The sequence below is a fragment of the Pygocentrus nattereri genome, chromosome 9 (genome assembly GCF_015220715.1).
Source record: "Pygocentrus nattereri isolate fPygNat1 chromosome 9, fPygNat1.pri, whole genome shotgun sequence".
Classification (NCBI taxonomy): Eukaryota; Metazoa; Chordata; class Actinopteri; order Characiformes; family Serrasalmidae; genus Pygocentrus; species Pygocentrus nattereri.
In genome coordinates, this window is record NC_051219.1 from 35,937,914 (window position 1) to 35,954,095 (window position 16,182).

At 41.3% G+C, this 16,182-nt stretch overlaps 1 protein-coding gene across 3 annotated transcripts in view; it reads right to left on the minus strand.

The window, feature by feature from the left end:
• The window catches only part of samd11 (sterile alpha motif domain containing 11), an 87,267-nt gene that overhangs the window by 41,040 nt on the left and 30,045 nt on the right, over positions 1 to 16,182 (minus strand). For 2 of the 3 annotated variants that reach the window (XM_017709327.2, XM_017709312.2), the window contains exon 4: positions 9,275 to 9,387. In XM_017709327.2, the coding sequence (XP_017564816.2) occupies positions 9,275 to 9,387 (113 nt within the window). The remainder of the gene's footprint in view (positions 1 to 9,274; positions 9,388 to 16,182) is intronic. The other variant, XM_017709322.2, reaches the window with a different exon arrangement.

Consider the following 16,182-nt stretch of genomic DNA (forward strand, 5'->3'; position numbering starts at 1 on the left):
GCTCTAGATAAGCAGTAAACATGTACTAAGTAAATCATTTGAACAATCTTGTGGTAACCCATAAGTGACCAACATATCTCACCATATTTCTCTTCTTTCTACGTAAATGTCAGCGATCCTAATCTTGGGTAACTTCCAAAACACTCCCTGACCAATTACAAGGCTGCGTTTCTAGCCCCGCCCCACAAAACCATTTCAGAGTCAGATAAATTTAGCTAGCTAGCAAACTTAGGCTAACCCAGCATAAACAAAAGCTAGAAAGCTAGAACACCTGTTTGTAGCTGCTTGTCACCCGTTCATTCATTTATCTATGCACCAACATTCATTTATCCGTTCCTGTATTCACACATTGCTTCATCCACCCATTTGCTTGTCTGTCTGTCCTTTTAGCTGTCTGTTCATCCGTTCCTCCACATGTTCCTTCAATCCTCCATTTTTTCGTATGTTTACCATCACATAAAAGCTGGATAATTACTTTAGGTCTGTATGAGGGGCAGAGCCGGCTAGGAGTGTTGGACCTGGAGCTGTCGATCACTTTGATTTTTAGCCAGACAGTTCTCAGATAGGTCTAATCGGCCATTTTTAAGTTTTTAAGTTATATTTTATCACATTTTATGTTTATCTTTCACTCAAGCTGTTTAATGTTTAATGTAACACTCGGGTTTAGTATCAAAGTTTTAGTATTTTACTCTGTGTTCCCTGGGAACTTAACTAAGGATTCATTGTAAGTAAAGAACATGCCACTAGAATGTCTATTACAAGCATCAAATGCATCTGATGACCATGATTAAGCAGTATTAAGCCCTGAGTGGAAAGTGAACACCACAGCTAGTTATTTTAAGGTAAAACCCATTTTGTATTGCTTGGCCTGAGAACAGCACATTCAAAACAACTAATTACTGAATTACCCAACAAAATAATCAATAGCGTATTTCTTATATAATCAATAGTGACAGCCTTAGTTTAGACATGTAACTTGCACAAAGCTAATCTGTAGTTATAAGCTTCCATTATTTGCTAGCTACAGCAGCTCCAGTACAAAAGAAGTAAACGTGGTGTGCAAATTTTGTTGTAAACAAAAAACTGTGTAAACTTGATTTTTTTTCACAAGCTTTTGCTTTAAAAAGATCAATCAATACATGCAAGCAAACAGTGGTAAATCAAGGGGGAAAATCAAAGTCCTTATAGATAAACTCAACCAGACAAAAGGGTGAAAAACGCTCCTCTGCAGTGGTGGAGCAGCTCCTCCAGGTTTGGCTGGCTTCAGGATGGGCCGGAGCCAAAGGTTGGAGCAGGGCAGCGTGCCCGTGGCACTAACACACAGCGAGCGGAGGAAGCCTGGCTCCACAGCACGCTCCGTCTGCTTTTAGCGCTTAGACCTCACGCACATAATGCACTCAACAAAAGCAGAGAGCGGAGGCCTGGCGCGGTGTGTGGAGAGGAAGGCCTTATTCTGAACGGAGAATTGGAGGCGGCAGCGGCGCTGACTCATACTCATGCACACAGCCTCTTCTGTTCCCCTCATGAAATCTCCTTAGTGCTATTGAACACCCCCCTCCCTCCCCCATTACTGTTCGAATGAACTTGGGAAAAACCACCAGCGTCAGATTTGAACTTTTGTGCGCTTTCCGAAATACAATATCAGGCAGTTGTGTAGACAAAATGTGGAAAACATGTGGTTTCACTTTATGTTGGTGATGGAGCCCTTGTCTTTGAGCCTTAGAAGCCACAGTTATGGGAGGTGATAATAAATGCATGATGTAATTCAATATCAATTATTTCTCACCCGAAGCTCCTTGAAATCATCAGAGGATCTGAGATTCTAAACTTATTCTTGATGCTATCTGTGCTGCAAGTAGGAAAGGAGATGTTTTATCAGGATTAGAATTTGATTAAATGTTATCGTTGTGCATACAGTCTTTCTTTGTGGAAAATCGTTTACAATAATGATACAATAAAAATCAGAAATGCAGACTTGACAGAACTTACGGAATGTAAATGTAAACAACTATATACATATTTATGTAAGAATAAATAGATACAGCAAAACTGAAGTGAGAACCTCTGAACTTCTTAAGGAAAACGTGTGATGATTCAGAGACGTAGTTTACCAGCAGAGAACCATCATGTGTGGTTTCAAAGGGGTGGCCAGTTCCTTCCCCTGCAATCTGATTGGCCCCCAGATACTAGCCCACAATTTCTGTCATGTCATTGGCTTCCACCTTGCTACAGGACGAGTGTTTGCACCTTTAAGAGGAGAGTTTGGTATCAGTGATTAGTGGAACAACTGTCCAACCTCTCTCCAACCCACCTACCGCACCCAACCCACTAGCTGTATGACAGGGTTCTTTACGAGTCACTGTAAACTAAGAGTCACTGTAAAACTGCAAACTAAACTAAGCTAGCTCTAATAGTCAAGGATTGCCAGTGGCTAACTGATAGCCCTTCATTACTTGCTAGCTACATTAGCTATAGTTAACACCTTTAACTCACAGGCTTATTAAATATTTAGGCTTATTATTCAGTAACTACAGGGACTTCAGTGCAAACTGGGTAAGCTGTTCTTAGGCTATATACGTATGTAACAAAACTGGGCTCAATCTAATGTAACTTGCATCTCAATTGAATACATTCAAACTTAACTTTTCACACTAACCCTAAACCTAACTCTCAGTCTAATTCTAACCTAAGCTCAAGCAAAAACCTAAACCTTAACCCAACCCTGATCCAAATCCAAATAATGCAACCCAAAATCTGCTTATATGTAACTGAGTTCTACCACTAGTTTAGTAATAATTTAAGTATTTGAAGATAATGGAGGGACCACCAAAATCATGTGTCGGCGTACATTTCTTCCCTAACAAAAATACTAGAAATCAACAATGATTCGTATCAAAAAGCAGAGAAATGATGGCAGTGGTGATGCAGTGAGCTCCCTTTTCAGTCAGCCTGCAGAGGGGAGAGAAAAGGGAGGAATCCAGTAGCGCCTGCCTGCCTGCCATTGCCTGAGGGCCAGAGATTTGAAGGCGGAAAGCCTTTAATACCAATTAAATGTTGCCTCTTAAAGCGCTGATGCTTCCATTTAACACCAAACGGGGAGCACTCTAGTTGCCTCGTGCCTCAGCCCTGCCAGCTCAAGCTCCTGCACCGCACAACTGCTGCTCAAAGGCTGCTGTAAATAGGTTAGGCTGCTTTTCTATCTCTCTCTCTGTCTGTCTCTCCCTGAGAAAATCCCCCAGTCCTCCATGTTTACAAGCAGCCTAGCAGTTGCTCCACCAGCCAGCAATGCTCTGACTGATCTCCACCAGCCTTAACCCTTAGAAGCCAAGACTTTACTTTCATTTGTGCCATACAACTAAACTGTTATTGCATAATTACACATTTAATTACACAGTGAGTTACACAATGAATTACATTTACATTCTGGATCAACATGTCTGCACTTTCTCTGTTAGCTTTGACAAAAACATGGCAAAATTATAAAAGTTATATTTTTTTCTTCCCATGAAATAAAACTGTATGCACAATAACTTTTCATCAAAATCAAATTGTAATATGTCTTGTTCTACTAAAGAACACAGATGTTATATTGACAGAGTTCAGTCTCTGCACTTTCAGCAGAATTTGTGCTTTGTTTCAATACGTTACGGGAGAAATATATAACATTTCAGTTATCACTGGTTTAACAAGCTAAACTTCAGCTCCAGCTTCCAGTGAAAAGCGCACCGGAAAGGCAAACTGAGGGACATCATTTTAACCCCTTCAACTCCAAGGGTCTGTATATGGATCCACACATACATGTCAGTATGTGTACATAATAGATTCATTTTAGTTCTTTTAGTTTATTAAAAACAGAATAATAAGCCTAACGAGAGAGAGAGAGAAAGAGAGAGAGAGAGAGATGAGTGAGTGAGTATACTGGAAGAGAGCAAAACGCTTGTGTTTTATTCTTTTCTCTCCCTCGCGCTCTCTCTCTCTCTCTCTCTCTCTCTCTCTCTCTCTCTCTCTCTCTCTCTCTCTCTCTCTCCTTCCTCCATCTCACTCTGGCCACTGACAGGTCGGACAGGCCAGACTCCTTAATTCCCTTTCCTTATTCCCTTAATCTGTCATCTTTATCAGGCAGGGGAAGTGGCAGGCGGAGCGGCGGAGCGGCGGCCTCCGATCAATCTCCACATTACAGCTGACAGAATGGTGCTAATAACTTATTGATCCCCCTGTTTGCGGCCCTGGGCCGGGGCTGAAAGGCTGCCATTGATTGGCTGCTGGGGGGTGGGGGGTGATGCAGGGAGCGGCGCGGTGCTTCCACCGACCCAGAGAATACAGCTCCACCTCCTCTACCACCGCTCACCCACTGAGAGCCTCAGGGGAGAGAGAGAGAGAGAGAGAGAGAGAGAGAGAGAGAGAGAGAAAGGCAGAAAGAGAGATAGAGAGAGATAGAAATAGAGGCAGAGAGAGAGAAAGGCTGAAAGAGATAGAGAGAAAGAGGCAGAAAGGGAAAGGGAAAAAGATGCAGAGAGAAAGAGGGAGAGAAAGAGGGAGAGAAAAAAGGAGAAAGTGAGAGAGAGAGAGAGGCAGAGAGAGAGAGAAAGAAAGGCAGAAAGAGAGAGAGAGAGGCAGAAAGAGAGAGAGAGAGAGAGAGGCAGAGAGAGAGAGAGGCAGAAAGGGAAAGGGAAAGAGAGATGCAGATAAAAATAGGGAGAGAAAAGGGAGAGAGAGAGGCAGTAACATAGAGGGAGAGAGAAAGATGAAAACAAAAAAAGGAAAGTAATCTAGGGATGAGCCGATATTCCATTTCTGGAGTAACAACAGTAATTCATAATTGACAGAGTGTTGTTGTCAACGACGATAATCGTACTGTACTTCAATGATTATTTTTAATTATAAGCATGAAGTGCAATGAGAAGAACTCTGCAGATGGATCATTAGTTAACGTAACTGTTTTTTTTTCTTTTAAAGTAATATACATGCGTCAGTGTGTGCAGAAAACAAAGATGCTGCTATAATTGCCAGGTTTAATATTAATATCTGAGCAAAAATAACCATAATATTTTCCCATTTATCGCAAATAAAATAAAATAACTTTAAAATAACCTTAAACTGCTTCACCTCAGGTCCTCACTTTCAGGACAACATACGTTACATAATAGGTTCACAGCTGCAGTTGGTTCATATGGGAATAATTCATAATGGCCTAGTTACTGCATAATAAGCATTAAGATGAATATCCAAATAATAAGCCTAGAGTTTAAAGAGTTAAGGAAACAGAGGGAAAAGGCTGGTAAGCAGAGGCAGAAAATGATTCACTGGGAAAAAAACACATTCGCTGCTAACAATTCATTTTCTAGCCAGCTAACTACAGCCTGCACAGCATACTGGCTTATCCACATATAAGAAGTTAAGCACTAGAGAGGGCAGGCCTGGATGGAAGCACATACAAATTCCCTTACTCTCATCACACACACACACACACACACATAAACGGTCTCCCACACACACACTTGCGCAAATTCCATCAGGACTCTCCCGTAGGGAGGGAAGAAAAAAAATCTAAAACACCTTATATGCCTATTACGAGTCTCTGGGCTGACCGCAAAAGCCACGTTTTCAGAGTCTAACACGAGGAGCCAGACGATCCGCCGGCGCCCCTGCCCTCCTCCCCCTCTATCTCTCCCTCCCTCACTCCCACCCTCCTCCCCTCTGCCCTGGGGCCAGAGTGGCCGGCCGGCCAGCCGGGCAGACAGAGACAGGGAGAGAGAGAGACTGACTGGGCCTGACGCCTGGCTGGGCCGGCTCTTCTGTCTGTCCCTCAGATTTAATTAACGGCCCTCTCCGGCGGCCCGCCCCCCTCTCCCTCCACCCTGTCCCGAGCGACTCCACTGTCTGCTCTCCCCCGATACCGCGCACCACTCCACTCCACTCCTTCATTTCTCCTCCACTTTTCCAACTCGTCTCTTTTCTCCCTCTCTCTCTGTCTCTCTCTCTCTCTCTCCCTGGCTCCGTAACCACATACTCACGGCAGAAAGTCAGACTTGAAAGGAAGTGAAAGAGACTGTGAGACGGAAACCCAAAAAAAGGGAAAAAAGTCTTGCAGTTTAACATGGAAAAATGAACACCGGAGCCTGCTTTGATCTGCTGTATTAGGAGCACGTTCTCCAACCTTTTTGCCTCAATGTGGCAAAACAATTTAGAAACACTGCTGAAAAACATGAACACTAGGAGTGGAGAACTGTGTCAGTGTGTGGCGGCACATCGACCTAAAGGCTGGAAACTCGACTGCATTATTTTCACAATGTAAGTGTATAAGTTGTATTGCAACACAACCTCATGTCTATATTCCTGCTTTTTTGTTGTTGTTTTAGGGATTTCGTTTTGCACTACTTGAAAACGAAAGCTGCCATTTACAATGTGTGAAAATTTTATACATGTGGCCCAACAGACAAAATGACTGGAATAAAGTTTCATTACCTTAAACTAAAGTTAAAAATGCTTTTTTCTGTTCCTTCTGTCTCTGTTCTGGAGACACATTACTTCTTTCATTTTGACATAATTATTAGGTAATTACATAATTAATTACGTATTGAGCTACACAATATAGAACATTTACATTCCGCATCAACATGTTCCAGTCTGCACTTCTTTTTGACTGTTTCTTCTTATCTTCTGTTTATAAGCACAAACATGAAGTTTAAAATCTGCACTTTCAGTTGAACCTGTTAATTGTTTCACAGTAACAATAACGAATGTAAGAAAGTAAAAAAAAGATGTATATTAAATGAATGATAAAACACAAAAAAGTAAGCACTCACACAAACACATACACATAGATTTCCTAAGCCGCTTATCCTTCACAGGGGTAGCTGGAGACTCTCCCAGCAGTCTAAAGTTAGTGCTCGTTTATTCAATTCATAAAGTAAAATATTGGTTTGCTTTGGATTTACTGAAATATGGCACTTCTTCAAAAGAAATGCTGACAGCATAAAGCTTGGTGTAGTTATTTGTATTATATCACATCCTTATAAAAACTCATGAACTTCAGTCCAGTTAACTTTTAAAAGTAATTCTAAATAGCGATATTTGCCCTTAAACACTTCCTAAAGCATCTGCATTGTGAATGGTTGTGATGTCAGAGATCTCTATTGCAGCAGATAAGTGGGATTCTGACCCATAACAGTCCCTCACTGCTCCTGAGCCCTATCTGCAGTTTTTCCTGTTTTTTTTTTCTATGCTTATGCGCTGTACCTGTTCCCTGTTGCCTATACTGACCTCAGCCCCTCCCTCGCAACCCACCCCCCATCCCCCGCCCCTGCCCCTGCCCTTCTCTGACCCTTGACCCGGCCCAGGGACGAAAAGCTCTCTAATTTCACTGGCAGACAGAATTAGACCAGCGAGTGATCGGATTGGACTTGTTTACAGACACGGAGCGAGCCGCTTAAAGAGCCTCTTAAATCGCCCTTTAATGCTCAAACTGACAGATTTCGGTCCTCAGCCCCAGCAAGGGCAGCTCATCCCTTTGTGTCCTCCGCAATTAAGATTCCAGTTAATTGAGATTTCTCAATTAAGCTTATGAGAGATTACACTCGCCTTTTAGAAAATCCACCCCGTTAGAGCTGCTGTCCAGTCCAAATACTCGGCCTAAAAGGATGATTTCATCTGTCCTTTGAATCTTTGGGGCAATTAGCGCCAGACTGCAGAGATGTGGGGGCATGATGTGCTGACTGTGATCACGGGGGACTTATTGTGTATAATAGGATTTTAAGTGTTATTGATGCACATATGGTTATGCGCACAGAACTTCAGTCCACTCGACCCTCAAGAAGTTTAATGTATAGACGTCACTACAACTCTGTGAACTATTCTAGTATTAAATTTTAATTCAATACAGAAGTTCTACATGTTTAGGAAAGCTTGAATAGTCATGAATACATCTTTTACAAGAACAAAAGTATATGGAACTTGGCGAATTTCTTAACTTTGCCACCTTCTCTGAAATGGTAACTTAGTAGGAGACCCTTATAAGACCCTTATAACCCAAATAAGACACCTTTTTCATTTTTATGTTAGTTAACAGGAATTCAACTGATTTTTCAAAATGTCTGTCATTTACATGTAAACAAAGTCAGTCAGAGTGGTTTGGTGTGAAATGCTTCATTCCAGAGAAATCGGAGTCAGAGCTTTTCACAATGGCGGGGATAGGAACCGGACGTCTGAAAAGCTTAATGCCTCTAAAAGCTCCCTTACAGAAAGTCAGTACATGAGATGTTTATGAAGACACCGCCTGATGCCTGACATATTGTTGTACAGCAGATTTGATATAATAATATGGCTTTAAACTTGTGTTTTGAACATTTATTCACAGTGTAGTGGTACATGCTGGGTGCTGTAAGACAAAATAGTTTGCCAACTTAATGTGCAGATTTATTACAAATTAGCATAAGATATACACACTCGGTAGATGTGTAAATTCACTGGTGGTTACGGTTGGTTAATGGCTTTATTTTTATTGCAGACATCGTGACCTCTGGTTCTTATCACCACCACTTTAAAGAAATCAGTGTCACTAAGTTCCTCTACAATGAATCACTTGATGTCAAACCACTCTAAATGACTTTTTGTTAACCTCTCAAGCATTGAATCATGCAGAAATAAAGTGGTAAAACTGGTGGAATCCCCTTTTAATGTAAGCATTTTTGGACTATTTCTACTGTTCATCAATGTTCACACAGTACAAAAGGCAGCTACTGCCATCAAATAATGTAAAAAAACCTCAAATAAATAAATAAATAAATAAATAAATTGAGTTATAAGGTTTTGATCTGACAGCAACATAAATCAAAGACGCCAGCACAGCTTATTCCTTCTTTAAATATTCAGATACATATCACAAATAGCTCAGTCACAGATGCTTGTATCATTTCAAAGTTTGACAGTGTAGCCCAATTAGCAATTACATTTATGCATAATGTACTGCCTTGTTCCGCTGCAGATCTGGATTAATGGCAAATGAAGCTATTAGCGCACATGCTTGTTTAACAGCGGGTTTAAGAGAAGGAGGAGGGAGCATTAAGGAATGCACTAAAGATGGACACAATGGGATGAGTAATGAGCTTACAGTGGCCAATCAAGCAAATTACAGCAAATGAACATTCTAACACTAAAGAGGTTTAATCATTACAAGAACAAAAAAAAGGGTTCAGCTCAACAGATGGGGGGTGGAGCATTACCAGCATGCTAAGGGTTATGAGGCTGGGAGAACACTGCTCTAGGTGTGTCCTACCTGAGTGTGAGGAGGCGAGGGTGATGTCAGAGCAGGGCTGGCCCTCAGGCATGCCGTGCTGTCGGGTGTGGTGCAGGTTGGAGATGATCGTTGAGAGGTCACTGTCACGACTACTGAGAAAGAGAAGGAGAGAGAGAGAGAGAGACAGAGAGAGAGAGAGAGAGAGACAGAGAAAAGAAAGAAAGAGAGAGAGAAAAAGATGGTGAGTGGCGATGAGGAATCTCACACATCTCCCAAACATAACAATCGCCTTCCTCACACGCTAACCATAGCTACAGAAAATCACACCGCATGCACAGGATATCTAGCTTTAAATGCTTTTTACATCATAATAATCTACTAATCCATTAGTGAAGTCATAAGAAAAGCTCAAGAAATAGCATTGACCCACCTCAGAGAAGCAACAACACTGCGTAAGAGTCACCGCAGCTTCACTGCCAGCACAAAAACACACAAAACGCAAAGCGATATCGCTACAACCCTACAGCTAACACCTTCACAGATAGGACAAAACACCATATATACACCATAGAACGAACACCCAAAGCCCTCTCGTCTGTCCTGCCGGGTGCTGAGGTTTTGCCTAACAGGCTTCTTCTGCTCCTACACCAACCTTCTGCATTTCTCCATCTCCCTGCCACCGTGCCCATTGTCTTTTGGATTTAAAGCGTGTAATAGGCGATGACAGATTCCTGCATCAAGCAATTTTGAGTCTCATCCTGTCTCATCTTCAACCTTAAGATGTTCTAATCAACACATTCAGGGCTCCTAAGCAGGTTAGGAGCTTAAATGAAGTGATTACGGTTTTTAGCATCACCTCACTGAAATCAATTGGAAGACAGTGAGCAGGGGATAAACCACTGGGGGTAGCTGTCATTGCACAAAGGCAAACTGATAAGGGACCATATAAACATCTGCTGAACACAGCTTTGGGAATTATGGAAAGGGCCACCAACAGACCCCCTAACAGTGTCCATTTTCTAGAGTATTTAGTGCTTTGCGTCTAGTGTTTTAGATAGAAAATGGACATGAATTTAGCCAAAAATGATGACTGAACCCCTAGATTGAGCTCAACCTATCACTCTCAAAAATAATATAGCCAAAGTGGTTCTTTAAAGAACAATGTTCAGACATGTGTGAGAATACAGAACCTCATTTTTCAACATAAATGTAAAGTTTTATACCAACTGAAGTTTTAAGTATAAAAGTGCCAAATACAATTTGTTGGAGGGTTCTTTGCCTATATCACAGCGAGAAAAGGTTCTTTGACTTGTAACAATAATGGAATCCATTTTGGTGCTATGCAGAACCATTTTTAAACTTTTTTAGGAACCACATACATGGTTCTATATATAACTGAGAACCTCTAAAGACCTCATTTTCTAAAAGTGTAAAAGAATTATTTATTATTTCCTAAAGAACTTTTTAATGGAAGGTTCCTCATTTGTAAATAAGTGAAGAACTTTGTTAGAGTTTAAAGACAGAGTCTTTGTTAGAGTTTGAACACCCCTACTCAAATGACATGTTTTGTTAAACATAAGTGTGTTCTCTGTAGAGGATGGTAACTAACTTTCACTTAGAAAATCAACAAAACATGGCATTTGACTAGCGGTGCCCAAACTTTTGCACACAGCTGTAATGCCAAGGTTCCCTTCTAATCTAGAGGTTCCTTAGAACTGTATATCCAAACCATTTCATTTTAACAGTGTACACCACAGAACTCCTTTACTGAGCAAGAGAACAGCAGCTTAGGGCACCCAACTCACAGCCTCGCCTCACTCTGCCACCCAGGGCACATCTCTGCCCAGTACATCCTTCAAGGCCAAAGTGTACGGTCGTACAGATTAGGACTAGACACGCCCATCCTTCCATTCATCCGCCCTCCCCCTCTCATCCCCATCATTAACCCAGGGCATCATTAGCTGTGCCTGGGCCACTGATGGGCCCGTGGACAAGGGGGGGAAGTATGTCATGAACGTATTTCAAAGCAATCTGATTAAAACTCTGATCTCCTTATGCAGTATAACGATGTGGAATACCCGATTAGAATTCAGCCAGCACCAGACGCGTACCCCTCTCTCTGTGGCTGCCAGGCTCGCGGCCCACGCTCACCATGAGGGCGGTCTCCACGGCGTTTTTAACTGGCTGTCGTCAACTACGGTAGCCCGTCTTGCCCGCCACCATTTTGCTGTGGCAGGCCAGTGGCCCCGCTGTTTGTGGCAGCTGAAATGCTGGTTTTACAGCTCTCAGATTACAGGCTGCGCCTCCGTAATGTCAGCCTGTCACACTTTCAGCGAGGCTACAGACAGTACGGCACAGGCAAAGGCATTTCTGCTCCCTCACCAAGCCCACCTGACAATTCATCTTTCAGTTAGAGTTTAAAACCTTGGCAGAAGAGGCTTATTGGTCATGATGTGCTGGACTGCAGTGCTCATTTTTGTCAACAGTGAAAATCTTATTAGCATAAAGCAGAACAGGGGCTAATTGGGACATGCAAACAATTTTGTTCAATATTTAAAGATAATAAATGCCATTAAATGCCAAAATTGGATTAATGTTCAAGACTACAACCTTTATTTACATGTTTTAAAGAGAAAGGTACTCTTAAGTACACTTCAAACAAAATGCTCCACATTTAACTACACTAGATGTTCTTGCGATCATTCACTGGACAATAAAATCCTCACAACCATATCGCCGTTGTCGGAAGAAAGCCTCGTTTCTCCAAAATGGTAACTTTACAGGAAAAGGAAAAAAACTACTTAACTTTTTATGTAAGTCAATGGAACCAGACATATTTCCAAGTAACTTTGTGTTGTTTCTTTTTAGTCTATTCTACATGAAATTTTCAAAAAATGTAAAGAACAACAGGTATTTTCAAGTTATCTCAAAAATTGAAAAACAACAAAAATGGACATAACGCGGTTTTCTTCCGATAACAGCGATATGTTATATATCACTGTACTTCCCTAGAACTTCAGACGTTTTGTAAGCTGGAGGCTCCTATCACATTTAACCATGAATTAAATGACTCTTATTACAGAAGGCCTAATTTTCCACTTTTTAAAAAGTAAAAGTGTAGGATGCAGTATGTAAGCATTGTTAAAGTTCCAAAACATACCACTGACACAAGTCTATACTGTCCATATATGGCAAGTAAGCTGCAAAACAGCCCATTTATTTCAGTTTTTGTCATACAGTCCTATACAAAAGTTTGACACAAAATACACATTCTGTTCATTTTCTAAGTAAAAAAAGCTAGCACATGCCCTACAGAGAACACACTTCCGCATACTTTAATGCACATTTACTGTGTTTTTGCTGAATATAACATACTGAATGAATAAAGAAACATGGCCTTTCCAACATTCCAACCTTGGCAAATAAATACACCTTTCATGAAAACGTCATATTTAAGTGTGCTCTCTGTAGAAAATGTGTACTAAATCATTTTCACCCAGAAAATCAATAAAACATGTAATATGACTACAGCTATTCAAACTTTTGCACATGACAAAAATTCATCTTCTCAGTCTAAAGCAGTTTCTTCCCTCCCATTTACACGGAAGTTATAAGGAGTATGTTAGCCTGTATGGCTTTTCGATTGAGACAGCATGCAGAGCACTCAAACAGAACGGAAATATCATCGCTGTCAGAACAAAACCATGCAGCTCCATTCTGATTAACTTAGTTTACATAATTGAACAGAGAACGGAGTAACAGAAACTGTTATAAATGACATCAAATAAAAAACTTGCTCCTTTAATTTGTAAGTTAATGTTTATTCCTTCTCCTGTGAAGTTAATATATGAGGTTTTGTTTCAAACAATGATGATATATCTGTCTTAAAGGCTCAGTACATTTAAAACACAGTAGAACTGTAAAGGATACAGAGAGTGCGGAAAACGGCCACGTAAAAAAGACTTATGATAGCTGCTGTTACATAAGATTACATAAAGGTTATAAGCAGAAAAATAAAACCCTAAAAATGTATGATATCCTGATGATGATGAGCCCTTTAGAAGTTTAGAATAAATATAGCCTTCATTAGCCTTCACTTCACTTCTTCTGCACTGCACCACTGTTAAACCTGACAACTGATTACGAATGTTGTCCAGTGGACCAAAAATCTATTCACTGTTTAAACAATGATTCTACATTATTATAGATTTTATATTAATTAAAAAGGGACGTCTCAACTGTCAGAATATCCATAGTGAAAAACGAAGGTTTTGAGCCTGGCATGCTACCAGGTCATTACTATGATGGCTGAGGCAAGAATTTTCAGAAGGAAAAGAAGAAGGAAAAACAAATCCGAGCCTTTCAATACACATCCTGACAACTGCATCGATTTCACCCAATATGCTGACTGGAAAAAACTCATTAGAACACAGCAACAGCAGAACACTTCAAATAAACGATAACATCATGAGTCTACTTTTGCATCAGCAATCAGATGTATGCATTATTCAAGTGTTTTTCAAATATTAAGTATTTCGATCACTTTTCGAGTTTACCATGAGTGAAACAATGACACTCTGCCTCATAAATGATTGACGTGTGCACTTAACCTTTACATTAAAGGGCTACTCGGCTCTAGTCACATAAGTCTCCTCAGCCCCCATATCCCCCCGCCTTCGGCAGTGCATTAATCCACCCAGAAGATCCATGCTGTAGCCTTCGCCCTGGCAGTTCAGGCAGGTTATTATCCTCGGGCAGAGGCTCTGCTGTAAGCCCACTGAGCAAGGACATTGTTAGCGAGGTAATTAGCACACTTTTTCCTGGGCTGTCCCAACGAGGGCCGCTAATGAGGCCTCCCCCGACTGCCGGCCAAGGTCATAATCTGCGTCAGGGCTCAAGCTAACACCCGGCCGCCTGAGTCAGCTATCCCAAGCAGAGGCACACAGGTTGGACCTGACAGCTCCGCTAAGGACATCAGTGGCTGCTTATCGCGCAGAGGAGACTATCAACATAATCACACCTTAAACCACTCGATACTTCTCATCCCTATCAACAACACAATGACCCAGATATTTGGGCCACATGCCCACACCAATCCAGTGCTGACACTCCTTCACCATCTGTGTTTGGAGCAGTGGAAAGCCAACAGGTGATTCAACCTCAAACCAAGCAAACCTGTTGATACTCAATACATTAAAAATTTCATAAACACTAAGGAAATCCAGTAGTGCTCCCAAATATGGAAGACACACAAAAATGTGTCAATTAAACATTATTTAGCATTCTGAATGTCCTTATATTCTTAACCTGCTGACCATATTTGCTAAGTTTGTGTTTTCTATTTTTAAAGAGTTCTAGATTAGCTTGATAATTGTCTGATATGTTAGCGCATAAGGGTCTCCAGGAACCTATTACACATACCATCTGATTCTAAATCCAACTTCAAGTTCATGTTATGAAATGTGTTTGATTGGAGTGAGATGATATGTGTAGGTGTGTGCAAATAAAACCATGCAAAATCAACAAAAAGTGAAACTAAGTTAATCCTCTACAGGGAATAAACTATATGGCATTTTTCTGCAAAATTTTTCTGGAAATCTGCATTTTGAGTGCATAATTTCTATTCATTTGCTAATTTTGGGAAGAAAAAAAACAGAATATTTTACACAGGTCTTTTTTTCCCAATGTGAATTCATCAAATAAAAGAGTAATTAAATTTGTACTGATTTTCACTGGAAAATCAACAAAAACATGTCACTGGACCAGGGGCACCCAAACCGTCACATTCAACTGTAGTTCCAACCTAAAGTGATAATTATACTAACAGAAAACTCATTAAACAGAAATCCGTTGAATGCAAAAGGCCAGGAATCATTTCCTAGTAAGTGGGAGGGGCACAGGGGCAGTGGGCGGCACTTCCAGAGCCAGAGTCAAACTGGTGACGCAACACAGCCAGGGCTGCTCACCACCCTCCTGCATCATGAATCAAGGCCAATGTGGCGACAGATGAATGTGCTAATTCTAGTAGGAATTCTTGCAATATTTGCAGAATAGAAATACGACATATTTGTGGCTTCATCTAAGTTACCATGAAAAACAACTCAAAGCCATAAACGCCAATCGAATCACTGAAAAAGAAAACTGAAATACCACAAAAAGCAGTCTATCATATCTTTTGGTGCCAAACAGATATGGTTTCTTGCATTAACAGCACTGTTACCAGTAGCACTCATATTTCCTCACCACACCACTCATGTATGCAGCTGCGAGCAGTCCCAGCTGCGCCTCACGTGTGACGGATGGTGAAGCAAACTCCTGGAGGGGGGCTTTGAGGCTGGATGTGGGAAAGCCTGCAGCCCACCTGTGCAGAGCTTTGTTTGGCTCAGCCTAGTCCTTAAGATTCAAATACTGTTGGCACGACTCAGGCCTTCAGACCAACTGGAAATGCGGCCAAGAGGCTTGCAGGAGAACAAGTGTAGGCACTGGGGCGATTTGAAGGAATAGTTCAGTGGAAAAACTATATTGCTAACAACGAATGAAAGTGAATGCCATCTAACTGACATCTAAGACCTTAAATTCATTGTTAGCACGCTAGTTAGCAAGTTAGCATGTCTGTTTCTTTAAGGAAGGGCCTACAAGCAGATGTTAGTGTCCAGGGACAGATAACAAAGGGGTTTGTTGGCACCGCCATCCATGTGCCAGGTCACAGAGAGAGAGCTCAGACTATACGTTCTGATGTCCACTGTTTTTGAGAACACCTCGGACAATCTATCCCTCACACAACCGCATGCGCACTAGAGAACATATGTGTGCCCTGCAGGAGGTGGAAAAGTGCGGAGAGGCTGCCGCCTGCCTACGAACTGGAATGAAATGCTTATCATACAATTAATGCAGAGACAGTCACATGACAAGATGCTGTACTGTGACACATCCATTAACAGCGCTAC